This window comes from Bubalus kerabau, chromosome 18 (genome assembly GCF_029407905.1).
Source record: "Bubalus kerabau isolate K-KA32 ecotype Philippines breed swamp buffalo chromosome 18, PCC_UOA_SB_1v2, whole genome shotgun sequence".
NCBI lineage: Eukaryota > Metazoa > Chordata > Mammalia > Artiodactyla > Bovidae > Bubalus > Bubalus kerabau.
Genome location: NC_073641.1, coordinates 1,545,096 through 1,566,917, shown reverse-complemented (window position 1 = coordinate 1,566,917; position 21,822 = coordinate 1,545,096). Strand labels below are relative to the sequence as shown.

Genomic DNA, 21,822 nt, shown 5'->3' with positions numbered 1-21,822 from the left:
TAGCTACTTAAATCTCTCACTTAATCCTAATAGCCATTCAAAGTATTTTTATTATTAGTGCCTTTTCACAAATGATTTTCACAAAGATGTTGAAGTGAAGTGAAGTGACTCAGTCGTGTCTGACTCTTTGCGACCCCATGGACTGTTGCCTACCAGGCTCCTCCGTCCATGGGCTTTTCCAGGCAAGAGGACTGGAGTGGGTTTCCTTCTCCAGATCACAGAGATGTTAGGTGACTTAATTTCAAAGCCAGAGGGATGGTATGGGGAGGGAGGAGGGTTCAGGATGGGGAACACATGTATACCTGTGGCGGATTCATTTTGATATTTGGCAAAACTAATACAATTATGTACAGTTTAAAAATAAAATAAAATTTAAAAAAAAATAAAAAATAAACTAAAAAAAAAAAGTTCAAAGTCTGAAAGCTACTACGTGAAAGAGGCAAAAGTTAAACCCAAATCAGTATATAAATCTTTATGACTTCTTTCTTACAACTCTATTTGCTTTCCAAAGGGATTATACTGACTTAAAATGATACCAGAACCAAAGATAGTCCTCCTGCATTTTTTTGGTGAGAGAACTGGGTAGTTTTAACACCCAACAGGGACTACCATGCAAGGAACCAAATTCCTATATTAAACCAATACCCACAGTCTATACCAAATCTCTCCTTACCAGTTAGACTGTGTGTGGTCAGTGGAAGAGCAGAAATATTTTATTCAACCTCTACAATATTTTCAAGTATTTGGACTATACAAGTTGCCCTCTACGTTTCAAAATCTATCAATAATCATCTTTCTACAAAATTTCCCAGATTTATGCTAGTTTACTTGGAAGTATTAAATCTTTGAATTTTACAATAAAATGAAGATTCCAAAACAAGTAGTATTCGATTTGCTGAAAGCACTGTAACAAAGGATTAAAGACTAAAATTAAGACAACAACAACAACAACTTTAAATTCTAGGTACTATGTAGCTACATTAATATTAGAATATGAGAAAACGGTAAAAGCTATCACTTTCACAGAACTTACTCCAAAAGTACTGTGCCAAATACTTTATAAATGCTTCATTTTGTATAAACGCTTCATTTTGTATCTTCCAAAGTGTTAACTCTATTTTACAAGCAAAGTGACAATGGTAAGAAAGCCCAAGTAACTTGACCAAAGTAATACAGATAGAAAGTGGTAGCTGCTGCTGCAGTTTATACACTTCCAAAGCTTTTACCTCTTGTCGTCACAGTTTACTGCCCCCTAATTCCTATCTGGTAAACATACCTTTGTCCACAATTCTAAAACCACTGTTGAAACACATACACAATTATTTAAACCTATTATTAACTGTATCCATTAATTTGTCATAGCTTCTAAAGTAAGATAATTAAAAAGTGCCTAAAGATGGTAACAACAACCCTGTATGCGAGACAGCAAAAGAGACACAGATGTATAGAACAGTTTTTTGGACTCTGTGGGAGAGGGAGGCGGGGATGATTTGGGAAAATGGCATGAAAACATGCATAATATCATATAAGAAATGAATCGCCAGTCCGGGTTCAATGCGGGATACAGGAAGCTTGGGGCTGGTGCACTGGGATGACCCAGAGGGATGGTATGGGAAGGGAGGTGGGAGGGGGGTTCAGGATGGGGAACACGTGTATACCCGTGATGGATGCATGTTGATGTATGGCAAAACCAATACAATATTGTAAAGTAACAAAAAATAATAATAATAATAATAAATAAATAAATAAAAGTGCCTAAAGAATTATCATTAGAAAAATTCAAGTAAGGCAACCGATTTTCAGGACGTATCGAGAGGTCAAGAACAGATAATTCACACAACAAAACCTCTATCACTGCTTGGGAGTTACTGTTCTTAAATTGATGTAAAGATAGTAAGACCAGGATACCATCTTAAGTATTTAAGACAATGTAAATACTGTAAACCCCAGCCTAAAGGCTGAACCAAAGCACCCATTTTCAAAATCATGTTACCTTCAATATTTACTAAGTGAATTATGAAGAATATTATTATAGTCTGCTCTTTAAAGTCTTATTATCAAATAACAGAAAAGATGTAACCATAACTTGGACAATTTAAACTTCTGAAAAGCTATTACTTCCCCAGTTCCAATGTTTCAAAGTTCTTCATAAAAGAATAATATCTGAAAACTAAGATAAGTAACATCCCCCAAACATGAAATCGTCAATCTATCAGAGTCTGAGCATAAATACATAACTTTTTAATGTACAAGATGCAGTTAAAAATAACATGTTAGTTGTTCCTGTTGTTTATCAAACACATTCATTAGACTGATTAAAAGGGCAATACAAGAATAATTTTCTACAATATGCCAAATAATAGATGAAGTCTTACCTCCATTGCTGAAACTACCATCTGTTGGTCATAGTGATTCAGAAGATTGGGCATGAAGGCAGTGTTATAAGGCAAATCCTGGCACACCCTCAAGGTAATAGGCTCAAAGAAAATAAACTGTGCCTACCTGTATGGCCCACAAACATAGTCAAGGGCCACAGTTAAAAGATGATCCAACTCATAGCCACGCTTTCTCGATTGAATGGGATTCAGATGATCAGGCCTACTCAAGATGTATTTTAGATCTTTGTACACCTACAGGTCTCAGCTTGAAAGTACTTCTTCTATCTTACTGTTAAGTTCTTCAAACAGAATTACTCTGCACCGTCAGAGGTTTGTTAGCTTGGTCTCACAAAAGGCATTTGTTTTTGGTTTCACAATATGGGAAAATGACATCATCTTGCCTCTTCTTTTCATTTTCTTACATCGGGTACCATGTGGCCAACGTGTCAAGTTGATCAACCACATTCCCAAACAACAGATTCCATCTTAGGAGAAGAGCTATTTCTTCCTTTGACTGAAATATCTGAAAAATAATTGAAAAAAAATGGGTGAAATTAGCAATTTCCTCTTAAAATATTACAAGCTTGATATTAAAACTTTGATTAGCTCAGTAAAGTTGCAGGATACAAAATCAGTATACAAAAATCAGTTGCGTTTCTACACACTAACAATCAGCTACTAGAAAGAGAAATTTTAAAATACTGCCTTTGGGACTTTCTGGTGGTCCAGTGATTAAAACTGCACACATCCACTGATGAGCTCCAGTGCACTCCCTGGTGGAGAACTAAAATTCCAAGTGCCAGGCGTGTGGCTAACAACAACAACAACGATCACAAACTTTGACTGCCTTACAGATAAAATACATGGATATTTCAGAAAAGATACGACAGTTTCTCTACCTTCTCATTCTTGCTATAGATATACAAGAGAATCCATAAACAGCATTTAAAGGAAAGCACTATTTCCTCCCTCAGTTGTTTATATAACATATAGTTTAATTTCCCATCTACAGTGGTAGTTTTTCATTTGTCACAAGACATAATTGATCCATTTTGAAAACCTTGCATGCTGCTGTCCTAAATTTTATTTAAATATCTGCCACACTTAATAACAAGTTATTTAAATGTTATTATATACGTTTTAATCATTACATGATTCAGCAGATGGTATCTGTGAAAGGTGTAAACTCTAAAGAAATCAAAAGATATGGATTGAAGCCTCTTTCCAACTATGTGAATCACTTAACTTCTCTGAGCTCAGAATTTTCCTTTCTAAAAACTGCACCTCCCTGTCAAAGATGTATGAGTGAATTATAAAATAATGCCCTCTATAAAAGGTAAAGCAACATCAAACTTTAGGTCGTTTTATTACTGAATGACAGCAGATACAAAGACTTACTTCTATCAACCAATACTGAACTGGCAAACAGAAGATTCTAAAAGTAGCATCAGGACATTTTCCCAACAATGCTTCATCCTTTTAGATAGTACAAAAATTCAGTACATAGATGGAGAAAACGTTTGATCAACAAATGCCTCATTATACACAGTCAGGCTGCAGAGAAGAGTCAACTCTAGAGAGTTACAGCATGGAATAGGAATGATTTCCAGTTAAGAGTTTCTACCAAGTTTCAGAGTTGGATTTGACACTGCCTTTCCTGGGGGCTTCCCTGGTGGCTCAGACGGTAAAGAATCCGCCTGCAATGCTAGAGACATGGGTTCGATCCCTGGGTTGGGAACATTCCCTGGAGGAGGAAATGGCAACCCACTCCAGTATTCTTGCCTGGAGAATGCCATGGACAGAGGAGCCCGGCAGGCTACAGTCCGTGGGGTCGCGGAGAGTTGGATGCAACTTTCACATTCACTTTTTTTCTAGGGACAAAAATATGCATCTCTTTTGGGGCTGGAAGGGTAGGTAGAGCGGAAGGCAGGATTGGTAGGAAAAAAGCATATTCTAAAACTATCATACTTCCATTTGGTTTTGTAATGATGTTAAGTCTGCTTTTACTTTATTTTTGCTTCACAGATGTCAAATATTTCTGTTTGAAGTACACAACCTCAGCTGGGAAAACATGAGAAAGTCAGGTTCAGAAATTCTCAGAGACCCAGGTTAACAGGACAACTCAAATAGATATTAGGGCCTGTGACAGAGAACTTGAACCGTCTTGGCTAAAGCAGAGAAAGAAACTGTCCTTTGCGCACTACCAATGACAGGGACCTCTGCCTCCCAGGCTTTCATTACTGGGCAGAAAAAACTATTTGGAGAAAGTAAAGCCATGGCTGAATCTTGCCAATTTCTCCCCCAAGCATATGGTCTTGAGTAGAAGAAGAGAAAAGTAAAGTCTACAACCTTAGGAATTAGAGACACCGAAGTCACAAGCAACCTCTGCCCCAAACGTTTCATCTCTCTAATACGGAAATCTCTAAATCAGAAATATTTGTTAAAGCTTCTTGGCCTGCCATTTTCTTTCCTCCTTCAAGCTGGGCCCAGAAATGTGATGTCTGGCTATGGAAAAGAGATATTAAACACAGTCATGTATATTTAAGCTTAATTATCATGCAGCACGGTACCAATTATGCATATCATTACATGTGTCAAATAAGCCCTGAAAGCTTTATTTGGCTACAGTATCAAACATCCATAGAAGTTCCATTTTTGTAGTTTGCTCCTTATGCAGCATGTTCATCTGCTTGCAACTTAAAAAAAATTAAAGGGGACATTGCTCCCTACTGAATATGTGTATAACAATGAGAATTTCAAATTTTTCATTTAGACTATTATTCAAGCTGTATGGGTTCTAAATTTACGGTTCAAAGAAGATGACCACACAAAACTTGAGGCAGAAACAAGGTAATATTGAGTTTTTTAAACCAGATGAGAAACCCCCTTATACTTCTGTCTACTCTATTTTACTTGTTTTTCCCTCAGTTATTCCTTTTGCCTCATTTACAAACAATGCTTCTCACAGACTTACAAAAGTGCTTTCCTTTATGCACTTTAACATTCAAATTTCCATATATCCAAACATTTTTGTAAAATTATTGTTAGCCTGGGATAGGATAAAACCTTAATACATTAAGACTGTAGTTTACGATTATTAAGATAAATAAGAAAAAACAGTAGAATGCCATGAGACAAGAAGAAAAACAGGAACAGTAAAAATATTAAGGAATTCATATTTCTTCCAAATTAGAGGTTCCCTCATTTTAATGTGCAGTAGATTCATAGCAACCCCACGGGTCTAAGAAATCCAAACCTCTGGAAAATGAATGATATACATGCATTCTAATGATTATCTCTGTACTGTTACAAGTGATCTATAAGTTATATTTTGAGAAATGCTATCCTAAAATAGAATAACTCAAAACAGTACAGGATATTTGCACATAATTATGTGCTTAGCAAAAGTAATATATAAAATGAATTTTTTTTAAAGCAGATAAAGAATACTACCTTAATAGAAAAATCGAAAAAGGACATAAATTTACAAATGGCCAACAAACATATGAAAAGATACTCAACTTTACTAATAAAAACATACAAACATGATATTTAACATTTTTGCCAATCAGATGAGCAAAGTAAGAATAAGAGAACACAGTATAGGAGAGGGTGCAGAAAAAGGAATATATTCAACATTCCAACACATGGAAGTACTTTTTTTTTTGGCTGTCCCACACGGCTTGCAGAATCTTAGTTCCCCAAACAAGGACTGAACCCGGGCTAGAGTAGTGGAGTGTCTAACCACTAGACCGCCAGGAAATTCTCCATTTTCAAATACTACTGGAGGAAAAGCAAAGTAGTTGGTATTTCAAAAAAATAGCTATGGACATCAAAAGCCCTTAAAATGTATATAATTTGATTCAGCAGACCTATTCTACAATTTATGCTAAGAAAGTAAACACAAGTACACATGATGTATAACTGAAATGTTAGTACAAAAACCCAGAGACAATCTGAAAGTCTGCCAATATGGAATTGGTTAAACTAAGGTACAACCAACCCATAACACACTCACTAAAAATGATGAGCAGGATCTGTATATACTGACTTCAAACGACAGTAACACTACAAAAACTGAAAAATAAAATTTTAAATGGTTTACAAAACAGCATATAGTCTCCCACTTCTGTCAAAAATATACATACACGGAACAGAATAAAACTACCTGAACTGTTTAAAAATACAATATTATAGGGACTTCCCTGGCAATCCAGTGATTAGGACTCCACACTTCTATGTCAGGGAGCTCGAATTTCATCACTGGTCAGGGAATTAAGGGCCCACAAGCTGCACAGCGTGGTCAAAAAACAAAAACAAAACAAAAATTAGTAAAGTATTATAAATGCTGCAATGTTATTTTAAAGTCTGTCGCATGTTATTTATGTATGGGAACATTAAGTGCTAAATCTATGAATGTGTGCTGACAATACTACTACTTGAATCAATGATTTACTGGCTGTTGATTAAATAACAAGCCAAGGGACACAAAAATACCCTCCTACAGGCAGCAAGAAAAGCGCCTTCTCAAGAGGGTCTTAGCAGCCCGGGCAGAAAAGTGAATTCAGAGGGCCTCTGTGCTCCAAAGAAATAGCCTGATAGAGAGAGAAAAAGAAAGACATGGGGATCAGAGCTCTGATGGAGCAAAGGTGTTTTAATTAACATGGTGTGGGCATATAGACTGTCTTACAAGGTAGTTTTTCTCAGCAAAGATAAAGATTAAAATTCCAGACTTACAAAACATAGGTGATCCATATTAAAGAGAGAGAGAGTTGTAAACAATCACTTTTACCGTATGGTTCACAAGAAGGAAGAGGGTACTTAACCTTCATATAGAAAATCTAGTGAAGGAAATGCCTGGATTTCTCAGCCCCCGGGAGACACTTGAGTATTTAGGAATTAGTAAGGAACAGAGAATTTCTGACAGATCCAAAAGAGCACACAGGAAGCCTCCTGTTAAATGCTTCCTGAAAACTAATTACCTTATTTTCCTGACATTTCAAAGCATTTGGGGGGAGGGGGGTAGAGGAGGAATCTCTTATTTCACTAAATAAAAGGCAACACTGTAAGAAGAACTGCATCTTAATTATCTTTTATTTTTAGTGACATCCTTGCAAGCCTGCCCACTTAAACTTTTACATCACTTTCCTATCTTATTACCTCTATGTTGTGGTTTGGTACTTCAAACAAACACTTTTTTTTCCCCTTCTTCTTATGGAGTAAAAAGATGGTATTGATTTGCTTAAAAGCACCGATGAGGGGGAAAAAAAGGATGGAGGGAAATCATTATCTTGAGGAGTAAATGGTTCTTAATAACAGAACTACGGATTTATCCATCCCTTTGACTGTTAGCATGCCACTAAAGGCTAAAAGAAGGCTCAAGAGGGAGGTTAACATCCCCCTCGTCAAGTGTTTGTTTCCTTGCTCCTGCGGTATTGGCTTTGCCAAGTAACCCAATTCCCGTACATAAACGTTACAGGTCTCTCCAAACTACTTCTATAAAATAAGATATTGTTTGACCAATCTTATCGAGCAGTCATTTATTTCTATAGCTGCTGGTCTGCTCTGCTGCTCTGTCTGCCTACATTCAGAAGGGAACAAAAATTCAAAATTTCATTTATTCTGGGCCCAGAACCAGACCTTTTGTCCTTCCTAGATATTTTGCAACTTCGAGTTGACTCCTCTGCCTAAATTAGTGGCATATGCTTTTGTTCTTTTAAGAAAGAAAGAAAGAAAAAACCACCCCTTATTCTCTTATTGAGGAAGGCAACTAATTCTGAAAAAGGCCTCTAGGAAGATGTTAAAATGTCTTGAAATGTTTAACAGAACCTTATTTCAGAGGCTATGGATGAACCTCCCCGAGGTACCCCAGGGCAAACACACGGAGCGTCCAAGGGGGCAGAGGGGAAAGCCTCGAGGAGGAATATGCAGACTTTGCAAAACTGATGGGAGGGAGGAGAGGGGACAACTTTCAGGACTAGAAACAGGAAGCAGTCCAGATGCTGCGATGCCGCCCGCACCCCCGCACCCAGCCCTCCGTGCATCGTCCCCCCGGCAAGCAGCCGCGTGCTCCACCCACAGCCCCCAGTGGCCCGGGAGCGCCACACGCCCCTGCGGCGCCGACCAAGCCCCAGGGCTGGGCCGAGGGCGCGTGCAGGGAGCGCGGGCCACACTCGAACCGGTTGCTCGGCGCAGATTCGGGACCGAGAGGGTTAATCCAGTCCGCGCGCACAGCCCGCCCAGCGCCAAACTCGGGCTCCCCCGCCGGCCCGCCACCCACCCCGAGAAAGCCCGGAGACACCCCTCCACAGCACAGCGCCCAAGGCTTTTGTTTTGTCGGAGACGAGAATAACGATCCTTGAGGAGGAGGTGCCACAGCTGCTCGTGGCTCTTCGGCACAGGCTTAGACCGAGGAGCGGGCAGCCGCCGCGGCACCTCCTCAGTCCCCACTCCCAAGTCCTTTTCCCGCTGAGCAGGACAGGAAGTGGCCTGCACGACCCGGGGCTCACCTCACACATCGGGGCCGGGCTCCCGGGGGGCTGCGGCGCCGGCCGGGGGCAGCCGCAGTTCCCTCAGGTAAACAGAGCCAGCGAGGACCACCAGCGTGCGCCTCCCAGCGACCGAGAGCTTTCGCGATGGCCGCGGCACATGCGCACGCACGTACAGCGCAGGCGCGCTGCGCACACTCGGCCGAGCGCTCCTAGTTTGAGACCGGCTTCTGGATACCCGTCTGCAGGTTTCGTTGCTCTTGACCTCGCGCCGAGGCTGATGCCCGGCCCTGTCCTGCTCCGGCGGAGTCGTTCCGTGCTCTGGAAGCTTTTCTTAAATGCCCTCAGTCCCCTTTGCAAAGCTCTCCCTCCCTTCCCTGCTGAGACAGTGCAGCGACTCGCATCACTCAAGCCTGGAACGCTATTATTGAGAGACCACCAAAACCTGTTTGAGAACCAGCGTGCCCCCTGGGAACCCGGGGATTGGAATTGATTAAGAGGCGGGTGCTGAGAGTGGTACTGGGTGCAGATAGAGGTAGTCAGCTTTCATATTGCAGAGCTCCAGGCTGAAGCAGCAGAGCAGATACCCTCTTTACCAACACCCACTTTAGTGAGCAGGTGGGGCTTGAGGTTATTGGTGACATGCCCCATCTTCTGTTCTTTGAGAAATGTTTCTTCTCTCTTTTTCTTCGTAAGTGATTTTATTTTTTTCTACCTAAGCTATTTCAGAACTTAAAGATTCCTTAGAAATCATCTAAACCTAACCTCTCATTATTCAGACGTGGAAAAGAATGGTCCAGAAAGGTTAAAAAGACTTAGCCAAAGCCAGGCAGCGTTTTAAGGGCTGAGTCTGGATTCACTCATTCCAAGCCAAAGCTGTTACCTTGGCCTCTATCATTTTACCTACCTTCCTTTCTCTTCCTTTCCCTCCCTTTTCAACCTAGACTTCACAGGCATCATTTTGTTCTATGGTAGCACACAGGACTTAAAGAAATACTTTGATCTTGTAGCATAGTATGACTGTACTTAAGGTTCTTCAACTGTACACTTGGTTAAAATGGTGTATTTTAGTATGATCTTCTGTCTGAATCTTTGCCACCCCATGTTAGGAGACTGACCAAAAACAGCTATATAATCTGTGGTTTGTCCAAACCCTTGGGACACATCTCTGTGGCCTCTTTAATTATAGGCAACTATTTTATACAAAGAAAAGTGGAAGTGTTAGTCCCTCAGTCGTGTCCGACTCTTTGTGAGTGATCCAATGGACTGTAGCCCACCAGGTTCCTCTGTCCATGGACTTCTCCAGGCAAGAATACTGAAGTGGGTTGCCATTCCCTTCTCCAGGGGATCTTCCCGACCCAGGGATGGAACCCAGGTCTCCTGCATTGCAGCCAGATTCTTTACTGTTTGAGCCACCAGTGAAACAATCTGTTTTGAAGATGCTCCCTAAATGACAATAAATACTGAGCTTAGACAGTCATAAATATCGTTTAATGTCAGATGAGCTATGCGAATTGCACCATAAAGGGGATCTGAAATGACATTTTCAATTTCGTTAATAAATACTAATGCAGTAATACTTTCTAAAAAAAAAATAACATTGATCCATAGGCTGATTCTTATCAAGTCATTGTGTGTTGTGGAGCCAACACTGCCTCTACTGAAGGTGAGTGAAGCAGCTAAGAGCATTTATGAAAAGCAGTATAGACCTGCTTCGGGTACTTCTAGATCCCTTGTACCTTCAGATCCTCTAGAGATGTGCTGCTCTCGCATTTTTATGCAGTTTACACATGGTCTTGTGAAAACTGTCAGGCATAGAACATATCTTGGCTCCTAGTGGGAGGTGGGAATGATGTAGAAATTATCGTTGAATGTATCAACATGATCACATCTCAGAAATAGACCACTGAGTGAAAGAAGCGAACTACAAAGTATGTAAATTATGATAGCTCTTTAAAACAGTCACACTGTTTACAAGGCCAAACATGTATATATAATAAGCAAAAAAAGTGGACAAGTAGGCAGCACACTAAATTTTATGACAGTGGATGCTTCTAGGCAGGCAGGGTGGGAAATGAGATCTGGGCAGCATGTAAAACAGGCTTCAACTCTTAATCACACACATGAAGCAAAATGTTAACATTTTTAAAAAATCTCTGCAGGGAGAAAAGGGTGTTTCTTAGGCAAGTCTGTAAACTTTTCTTTATGGTTGAAATGTTTCCTTTAAAAATAATGTTGAGGGGCTTCCCTGGTGGTCCAGTAACTAAGATTCCACCCTCCCAATGCAGAGGACCTAGGTTTAATCCCTGGTCTGGGAACTAGTGAAAGACAGGGAAGCCTGGAGTGCTGCAGTTGATGGGGTTTCAGAGTCACACACGACTTAGCGACTGAAGAACAACTGGGAACTAGATTCCACAAACTGCAACTAAAGATCCAAGATCTTGTGTGCTGCAACTAAGATCCAGTGCAGCCAAATAAATATTTTTAAAAGGAATTAAAAAAAAATTAAATGAAAGTAATGTTAAATTTTCAAGGACATTGAGCCAATGTGCTCACCGTGAACACAATGTGAATGGTGGTGTTCACTGGGGGATCAGCAGTCACACTGATGAAGGGCTGAACAAGGAGAGGTCCAGAGAATGCTAGTTAAGAGGATCAATGAAAGGGACCTTATTTTCAGGGATAAAAATATTCAGATCTAACAGGGATAAAGTGTCGGGCTCTCTTTAATCCCATCTTTCTTTCATTCAATGTTATAACCACCAATAGAAAGTCTTTAGGGCTTCCCTGGTAGCTCAGGAACTTCACCGAGACCCAACACTCTCCCAGGGAGTTGTTAAAACTGGTCTCTTTCTGGATGAACCCATTTTGAAACCATCCATGTTAACCGGTAATACATGGTAATTCAGTAATGCATCTACTTACCTCCCCCAGGCCTCCACCCCTGCAAAAGTCTTTGTTTATTCATTTTACGTACAACCTGATCATAAAACATACAACCATACTTAAAACCACTGGGATGGAATTCAGACACCATAAGTTTCAGTTTGGCCACTTACTGAGCCTTTGTCAACTCTAAAGAAGGCAGCAACCTCTATGAGCTTTACTTTTCATTTTTTTTTAAACGGGAGATATACGAATGCTGCCTATTTCAAAACAATGAAACAATATAAACATAGGGTTTACATTTATTTACCTTGGAAGAGAGTACATATTTATGTATTTTAGAGAACGTGAGATAATGAGAAAAGTCTTCTTTTTTGAATTTGGTTAGCTGCTGCCCGTAAGAACTGTTTTACACTTCCCAGATGTCCCTTCTGAAATGTTGTTTTTCTCCAGCATTAGTTTATAGTTCTATACCAGTAGTTATTTCTACATTGTACTTTCAAATCCTCCTCATTAGATTTCTTTTTTTTTATTCTTGCATTCTCACTCTGCCTCTCATTACATGGTAGATGCTTCATAAATTTCATTAATGAAATTAGACCAGATTGAAAAATTCCCCAAATTTGGAGTTATCCTTATTCAGGCATGCCATCTGCTGGTTCCCTGGTGTATCTGTTAGTCGGCCTGAATTCCTTAATCCAATCAAGTACAATTCATGTGGAAGCATTGCTGAGTTTGTGTGTTGGGCAATTTTCCCACGTTCTTTCACTTCCTGTGTGCAGGTGCTATTCTTTCATTGAACCTCTCCATAATTGTTTTTCCTGCAACCTTCTTTTACCTGTTGGCCACTCTAAAAACCCGGAGAAACGGAGTTTACGTTTCAGAACCCCAGTGTGACCAGAACGATATAACTGGGCATGCTCAGTAGGTTGGCCTGATTTGGAACATACTTACAGCTTGAAAGGGGGCATTTAATGCTGTTTGTTTCAGGATTGGCTGCATATTCGTCCTGGCACTCTATTGAGAGATGGCAGCCTTTCCCACCCTCTGGGCCCTCCCACTTTTCCATTTTGTCCCCGTGCCCAAATTTGGAGCCAGCCCTCCAGGATCTCCCAGCCAATCAAGAGACCACACATTGTTGCCTAAGAGACCCCGGATGCCAGCGAAAAGATTTATAGGTAGTGATTGGCCTACTGGAAGGGGTGGGGGCTAGACGGAGTCACAGAAACAGGAGCTATGGCAACACCAGCGCTAGAGGCTTGAGGAGAAAGACTTGAAGAGAAAGCCTTAAAGAGGTGAGAGCAGTGATCGCTGCATGAAAAAGATGGAGACTCTTTTGAGAGCTCTTCTCTCAGGTCCTCCTGGGCTTCTCACGAGGCTTGGCAGTGACCCCGGGAATTACATTTTGCTGTGTATTAGCAGTTAAATGACCAGGTGCATCGTATATATGAAATTAACAACCAACAAATAATTACTTCTGTGCTTATCAAAGCACTAGGTCTTTGCATTGTCTTATAGTTTCTCTTTGTTTCCACCTAGTTGAATATAAGATGAATTCATATTTAAATCTAGATCAGATCAGATCAGATCAGTCGCTCAGTCATGTGCGACTCTTTGCGACCCCATGAATCGCAGCACGCCAGGCCTCCCTGTCCATCTCCAACTCCCGGAGTTCACTGAGACTCACGTCCATCGAGTCAGTGATGCCATCCAGCCATCTCATCCTCTGTCGTCCCCTTCTCCTCTTGCCCCCAATCCCTCCCAGCATCAGAGTCTTTTCCAATGAGTCAACTCTTCGCATGAGGTGGCCAAAGTACTGGAGTTTCAACTTTAGCATCATTCCTTCCAAAGAAATCCCAGGGCTGATCTCCTTCAGAATGGACTGGTTGGATCTCCTTGCAGTCCAAGGGACTCTCAAGAGTCTTCTCCAACACCACAGTTCAAAAGCATCCATTCTTCGGTGCTCAGCCTTCTTCACAGTCCAACTCTCACATCCGTACCCTATTTCCTGATCATTTCCTGGCAATCTCTATTTCCTTCTCTGATGATACTGCAGCTTACAATGGGTGAGCTGTGTGTTAGTGGAGAAACTCAACCGTGTTCTGCTCTGTAAACGCCAAATAAAAACCCGATTATCCTGAGTCTAACCCCAATGTTCGGTTCCTAATGTTGAGTTGTACCTTCTTTGCCACTAGCTTTAATCCTTAAACCACCTCACCTCCACTATTGTGTTCATTCATTCCGCTGATTGAGACAAGGTTTTATTGAGCACCTACTGTGTACTACTGAGTTTAGGATTCAGGTGAGCACATTCAGAAAACCACATTAGCAGAGAAGCACCAGTTTTGTACCACATTCTCTGATCTGAAGTTCAGTGTGTCTGTACAGATAGTGCATGAAGGGAGAGGAAGGAGGATGAACCAAAAAGGTAAATTCATGGTGCACCTAGATCAGCATGCTAAGGATTCTGTAGCCATTACTGAGTCTCTGAAGGTTTTTGAGCTGACAAATGACAAACAGACCTTTAAAAAAATACTTCCCTGAATAGAGTAGTGGTTAGCCAAAGTTGGGGAGGAGGGAAGTGTGGAGATATTGATCAAAGGGTACAAACCTTCAGTTATAAAAGGAATAAGTTCTAGAGACCTTATGTACAGCATGGTGACTATGTGGTGATGGTGGTGGTAGTTTAGTCGCTAAGTTGTGTCCCACTCTTGCAACCCCATGGACTGTAGCCCACCAGGTTCCTCTGTCCATGGGATTCTCCAGGCAAGAACACTGGAGTGGGTTGCCATTAACTTCTTCAGGGGATCTTCCTGCCCAGGGATCATGGTGACTATAGTTAATAATAATATATTATATACTTGAAATGTACTAGAAGAGTAGATCTCAAGGGTAATCACACACACAGAAGCACACACATGCACACACACGCACACATGCACACACACACAGTAACTATGGGAGGTGATGGATATGTTACATAGTTTGATTGTGGTAAGCATCCCACAATGTGTACATATACTAAAACATCACCTTAAATATATACATTTTTTTTGTTAATAAAACCCTCTTGTAGTAGACTGTAATCTCCATTACAGGCAAGACTTGTCTTTATACCTGTAATACAGACCTAAGAAGTCTTTAGTGAAGTTGTGCAATGGTGACAGTGTGAAGAATGGCTTTGAAGATGGGATTGGAGGTGTGTTACCACTGGAACTTGACCAGAGGACCTAGCCTTGCCTTTAAGCATGACACTAGAAGCACACACTGGGGGTAAGGGCCAGAAGCCCTTTTTCTTCCCCTTCATCCAAAGAAAAATTAAAGGGGAACATGCAAGGACAGCCATTAAGGGGGAAAGAGGTCATGAAAAAACAACAGCCAGGTTTGTATGTAGAAGGAGGGAAGGCAACTTGCTTTGTCTTGTAATTTTTTGGTATGTTGTATGAAAGCGTCTGAGTGGTCTATACTGTGAACCAGTGTGGACATGCAGATATGCACACTGCCCATCTTCTAGAGTGGACAGAGGAAAAAAACTGTAAAAGGATAATGACAAAAACCAGGGCAGGATACCTCCATATGCCTGCTTCAGGAAGACTATTACCAAGAGGGCTCTTTTGCTCAGCCAGGCCCATCTCCTGAAAACCAAACTTTACTCAAATTGACTTGAAAAAAAAAAGCCTAATTCAAATGATTTCTAGCTCTGAAGAACCAGGAAGGAAAAAAAAAAAAAAAAACAAAAAAAAAAACAAAAAAAAACCAGCAAAACCTTAGGGAGGACCTGGAAAAACTACTTTGTCTTAATCAGAAATCGTGCTTAGAATCAGTCAGATTGTTTTCTACTCAAACTGGGAAAAGAGAGTTTCTGAGCTTACAACAGAAGGTTTTAACCTGGTATAAGCAAAATGTAATGTTAATATGCGGAGAAGGCAATGGCACCCCACTCCAGTACTTTGCCTGGAAAATCCCATGGATGGAGGAGCTTGGTAGGCTTCAGTCCATGGGGTCACTAAGAGTCGGACATGACTGAGTGACTTCCCTTTCACTTTTCACTTTCATGCATTGGAGAAGGAAATGGCAGCCCACTCCAGTGTTCTTGCCTGGAGAATCCCAGGGACGGGGGAGCCTGCTGGCTGCCGTCTGTAGGATCACACAGAGTTGGACACGACTGAAGTGACTTAGCAGCAGCAGCAGCAATGTTAATATGAATTTTTCTAGGGAGAAGATTCATAGTTTTCATCATATCCTCAAAGAGTTTTATAGGCCTGAAAAAAATAAAATAAAAGATGGAAAACAATTGGTTTAAGGAATTCCCTGGCAGTCCAGAGGTTAGGACTCTGTATGTTCATTGCCGAGGACCAGGGTCAATCCCTGGTTGGGGACTAAGATTTTGCAAGCCGAGTGGCTTAGCCTAAACAGATAAATAAAAATTGTTGTGTACACACAACTTCAATCAATTTAAATAGAAGAAACATCAACCATGAATAAATAGCAATAAAAAAGGAAATATGTGATTTTTAACTGAGCAGATCTAGACTCAGTGACCATGCTTTATATATTTGCCTGTTCATGTGTATTTTTATAGCAGCCAATTAATAATACTGTAATGAAATCATTTCTTACATCTTTGCAACTTAGCTGTTAGGAGCTAAGAATGTGAGGGCTCATCTGAACCTCCTTTATTTCCCCTTATTCCAGTGGAGTGGTATCAGCAGGCAACTGCAGGAAGACATTATCTATGGTTTAAAACCCTGAGGTTTTAAAACTATTGGCTTTCTCTTCAGCTCTAATTTAAACCTGAGAGGGAATATTACATGTCAAGTGAGAGTCACAAAATTTCAGATCTAGCATTTGGGGGAATCCTCTGTAAGTCCAAAACTAACGGTTAATTTAAAAAATATATATTTGTTTTTATTTATTTGGCTGTGCCAGGTCTTCGTTGTGGCATGTGGATCAAAATATTGTCTGGGTGAATTCCCTGGTGGTCCAGGGGACCTGGGTTCTATCCCTGGTCAGGGAACTACATCCCACATGCCCTAACAAAGAGCTGGCTCAGCCAGATAAATAAATAAAAAGAAATCTTTTTTTAAATTGTCTTATATTTGTTGCTATACTTTTTGGAGCCCTGGGTCAGGTAGGCAAATCCTGTGCAGGCTCCAACTCAGCACCACTGCTTTGGATCTGAAACATACCTTCAGAGAGGAAGAAGGCACAAACAAACAGAAACACTGAAGCTATATACTGAAAAATGCCATCCATCTGCTTTAAATATTTTTACCTTAAAATATTTTGTTGTGCCCCCTTCAAGGAGAGGCTTTGAAGAACTCTGGAAATAACAGGAAGTTCTAAGAAAGTCTGTGGTGATGCTATTTTATTTTTTTTTAACTTTTTATTTTGTGTTGGAGTATAACCAATTAACAGTGTTGTGGTAGTTTCACATGAACAATGAAGGGTCTCACCCATACATATACATGTATCCATTCTCCCCCAGCCAGGCTGCCATTGAGCACAGTTCCTTGTGCTATATCATGGGTCCCTGTTGGTTATCCATTTTAAGTATAGCAGTGTGTACCTGCCCAAGTCAATCCTAAAGGAGATCAGTTCTGAATATTCATTGGAAGGACTGATGCTGAAGCTGAAGCTCCAATTCTTTGGCCACTTGATGCGAAGAGCCCACGCATTAGAAAAGACCCTGATGCTGGGAAAGATTGAAGGCAGGAGGAGAAGGGGATGCCAGGGGACGAGATGGTTGGATGGCATAACTGACTCAATGGACATGAGTTTGAGTAACCTCCGGGAGATGGGAAAGGACAGGGAAGCCTGGCATGCTGCAGTCCATGGAGTTAGTCAGACATAACTGAGTGACTACTTGCAAAAAGTTTCAAAGCTAGTAAGTTTTAGAGCCAGGATCCAAACTGTGTAATGTAAAAAGTTTTGGTTGCAAACAACAGAAATAGATTCTAGCTAATGTGTGTGTGCTGTGTGCTTAGTCGCTCAGTTGTTTCCAACTCTTTGTCACCCGCCAGGCTCCTCCGTCCATGGGGATTCTCCAGCCAAGAATGCTGGAGTGGGTTGCCATGCCCTCCTCCAAGGACTCTTCCCAACCCAGGGATCGAATTCAGGTCTCCCGCACTGCAGGCAGATTCCTTACCATCTGAGCCACCAGGGATGCCCCTACAAGAAGGGTCTTCTAGCTAATGTAGGTGAAATTTATTGAAGGCTATCAGGTGGCCCACAAAATGGATAGAAAAGGACATGCATGCATGCTAAGTTGCTTCAGTCGTGTCTGATTCTTTGTGACCCTGTGGACCATAACCCACCAGGGTCCTCTGCCCCAGGGATTCTCCAGGCAAGAATACTGGAGTGGGCTGCCATGGCCTCCTCCAGGGGATCTTCCTGGCCCAGGGATCAAACCTGCATCTCTTCTGTCTCCAGAATTGGCAGGCAGATTCTTTACCACTAGCACCACCAAGGAAGCCCCTCCAAGAAGAGTCTAAGAACAGCTTAACAGTCTACTCAGAGCATCTATGGTACTTTGAATGATCACCTTGGCTGTAAAGCAAGGATAAGCCAGCATCAGTTACCTGGCCTAGCTTAGTCTTATGACTGGGCAAGGGGAGGCCACCTCGATTAACCAACCCAGCAGACCCTAAACACTGAGGGAAAAGTAATCCCTCGTGGAAATTAGAGTGCTTTAATCCAATGAAGACATACATAGGGACTTCCCTGGCTGTCCAATGGTTAGAATTGGATCATAAAGAAGGTTGAGCATTGAAGAATCGATGCCTTTTAATTGTGGTACTGGAGAAGACCTTTGAGACTCCCTTGGACAGCAAGGAGATCAAATGAGTCCATCCTAAAGGAAATCAACCCTGAATATTCATTGGGAGGACTGATGCTGCAGCTGAAGCTCCAGAACTTTGGCCACCTGATGCAAAGAGCCGACTCCTTGGAAAAGACCCCGATGCTGGCAAAGATTGAAGGCAGGAGGAGAAGGGAGGCAAAAGAGGATGAGATGGTTGGATGGCATCACGAACTCAATGGACATGAGTCTGAGCAAACTTGGAGATAGTGAAGGACAGGGAAGCCTGGTGTACTTCAGTCCATGGAGTTGCAAAGAGCTGGGCACAACTTAGTGACTGAACAACAGCAGTCATGGTTAAGACTCAACATTTCCAATACAAGGGATGTGAGTTCATCTCCGGTGGGAGATCCCACATGCCGTGAGGCCACAAAAATGAAGGCAGACATATACAGTACTGGGTGTACTGTATATTTTCCCCAGTGTATTTTTCTCAATAAACCCAAATCTGTCCATATATAAATTCTTGGCCTTGTCCATTGTACTATTCTACTTCTTAAACATGGTAGCAAGCTAGAGCCCTTGTTAGCTAGATGTCAGAAAGTTAACAGAGGAAGAAGGAGGTCACAAGGGACAAAATGGAGTAGATCAGATTGCACAGTGATTTTATAAATACTTCTTTCTGACCAATATGGTATGTTCTTAGCTAAGAGTGATTCTGATTTTTCCCGCTTGGTCCAGTGAAAATCAAACAGAGTTAAACAGACCTGGGTCTGATTCTCTGTTTCACCACCTACTGTCTGTATAACTCTGGGCAAAGCAAAGGGAGCCTCATTTTCTTCATCTGTAAAATAAGCTAAAACCCACCACCTTACCATATTGTTATGGGTTTAACTGAACAAACCTGTTAAGTGCCTGACATATAAAATACTCCCAGTAAATGTCACTCTCCCGCTAGTCCCTGTCCCAGTGTACTGAAAAAGATTATATGGTATTAGTATTTTTAGTATTCTGAAGATTGTATGATTCATTTCTTCTGAAGACATAGTTTTTCTTACAGAAGAATATTCAGTTATTTCATGATGGCATTTCCACCTCCAAAAAACACAAATGGTCCCAAAATGCAGACAAAGATGAGTACCTGGACACCCCTAAACCATCAGCTTTTGAATGACCGGGTGAGTAATAAGAACTATTGTATTAGTTGAAATCATACTTTGAAGGGAAAAAAAGCATTAAAATTTTGGTAATCAAAACATGAACAGGAATTGCTTAGGATTGTATAGTGGATAAAAAAAAAAAACAAAAAAAAAAAACAAAAAAAAAACCCAAAAAACAAAATGAAGGATTTCTTCAAAAATTTTAATTGAAAAAAACTGAAATACATTTAGAACAAAAATAAAGAAAACTTTAATTGAGCCCCAGTTACCTGGCCAGAGTTAGCAAGAGATACAAAGTTCCTGCTTAGAAAGAAAGATCTTAGGGACTTCCCTGGTGGTCCAGTGGCTAAGACTCTTTGCTCCCAGGGCTGGGGCCCAGGTTCTATCACTGGCCAGGAAATTCAATCCCACATACTGCAACTAAAGACCTTGTGTGCTGCAACTAAGACCCAGCACAGTCAAATAAATTAATAAACATTTTTTAAAGATTTAGGAGATGAGAAGGAAGAGTGTCTACCAGCTCCCCTTCACCTCCATATCCAACTGGTTTTCAGGTTCTGTGAGTCTTCCTCCGAGGTCTCTTCATCCAGACCCCTTTTCTCCTTTGACTTGTGCACATCCAGCTCCACGTTCTCAGTTCACACACTCACCCCCCTTTGCCTGGCACATTGCAGTAACCCCTCAGCTGGTTTCACTGTCTCTAATCCATCCTCTATTCTGGTCCCAGAATGATCTTTCTAAAGTACCAAACTAATCCTATGAAGCAAGAGATAACAGACTGTTCCAAAGAATAAATTCCACCCTACCCACCATGCATAGCACTGAGGACCCCTTCATGTGTGTTAGTCACCGAGTCATGTCCGACTCTTGGAGACCCCATGGACTATAGCTGGCCAGGCTCCTCTGTCTGTGGGATTCTCCAGGCAAGAATACTGGAGTAGGTTGCCATGACCTCCTCCAAGGGATCTTCATGACCCACGGATCGAACCCAGTGTCCTTTATATCACCTGCATTAGCAAGTGAGTTTTCTTTTTTTAATTTATTTGGTTGCAATTTTGTTGAAGCATGTGAACCCTTAGTTGAAGCATGTGGGATCTAGTTCCCTGACCAGAAATCAAACCCAGGCCCCCTGCATTGGGAGCATGGAGTCTTAGCCCCTGGACCACCAGGGAAGTCCCAGCAGGTGAGTTCTTTAACACTGGCTCCACCTGGGAAGCCTGAAAAGCTTTTGTCAAATTTTATGAGAATTTCTAGGGAATTCCCTGGTGGCCCAGTGGCTCAGTCTGTGTTCCCAATGCAGGGGGCTGGGTTCCATCTGCGTTCAGGAAACTAGATCCCACATGCCGCAAGAGTTTGCATGCTGCAGCTAAAGAACTCACATGGCACAACTAAGACCCAGTGCAGTCAAATAAATAAAAATGTTTAAAAATTTCATGATTATTTCTAGATGAGCAATGATAAGAGAAATAACAATTTCTATTAGAAATGATATTTATTTTGTTGTTCAGAACTCCCATTTTATCACCCTCCCCCGCCATTTTTAGTTTGGTTTAGTTAGGTTCTAGTTTGGAGTAAAACTATTTTCAAAAATCTTAGCCTGCCATATGTAAAATAGATAGGCAATGGGAATTTGCTGCATGGCTCAGGAAACTCACACAGGGGCACTGTATCAACCTAGAGGGGTGGGGTGGGGAGAGAGAGGGGCTGCCAAGTCACTTCAGTCGTGTCCGACTCTGTGCGACCCCATAGACGGCAGCCCAACAGGCTCCCCGGTCCCTGGGATTCTCCAGGCAAGAACACTGGAGTGGGTTGCCATTTCCTTCTCCAATGCATGCAAGTGAAAAGTGAAAGTGAAGTCGCTCAGTCGTGTTCGACTCTTCGCGACCCCATGGACTGCAGCCTACCAGGCTCCTCCGTCCATGGGATTCTCCAGGCAAGAGTACTGGAGTGGGGTGCCATCGCCTTCTCCAAGAGAGAGGGGAGGGAGGTTCCAAAGGGAGGGGATATATGCATACCTATGGCTGATTCATGTTGAGGTTTGATAGAAAACAACAAAATTCTGTCAAGCAAAATCCTTCAATAAAAAAATAATTAAAATTAAAAAACTGTCA

The 21,822-nt window shown here is 41.4% G+C and overlaps 1 protein-coding gene across 1 annotated transcript in view; it reads right to left on the bottom strand.

The window, feature by feature from the left end:
- Nucleotides 1-2,796: 2,796 nt before the first annotated feature.
- Nucleotides 2,797-21,822, bottom strand: part of LOC129632894 (liprin-alpha-1-like) — a 141,991-nt gene continuing 122,965 nt past the window's right edge. The window contains exon 2 of the mRNA XM_055554635.1: nucleotides 2,797-2,901. Within this exon, the coding sequence (XP_055410610.1) occupies nucleotides 2,797-2,901 (105 nt within the window). The remainder of the gene's footprint in view (nucleotides 2,902-21,822) is intronic.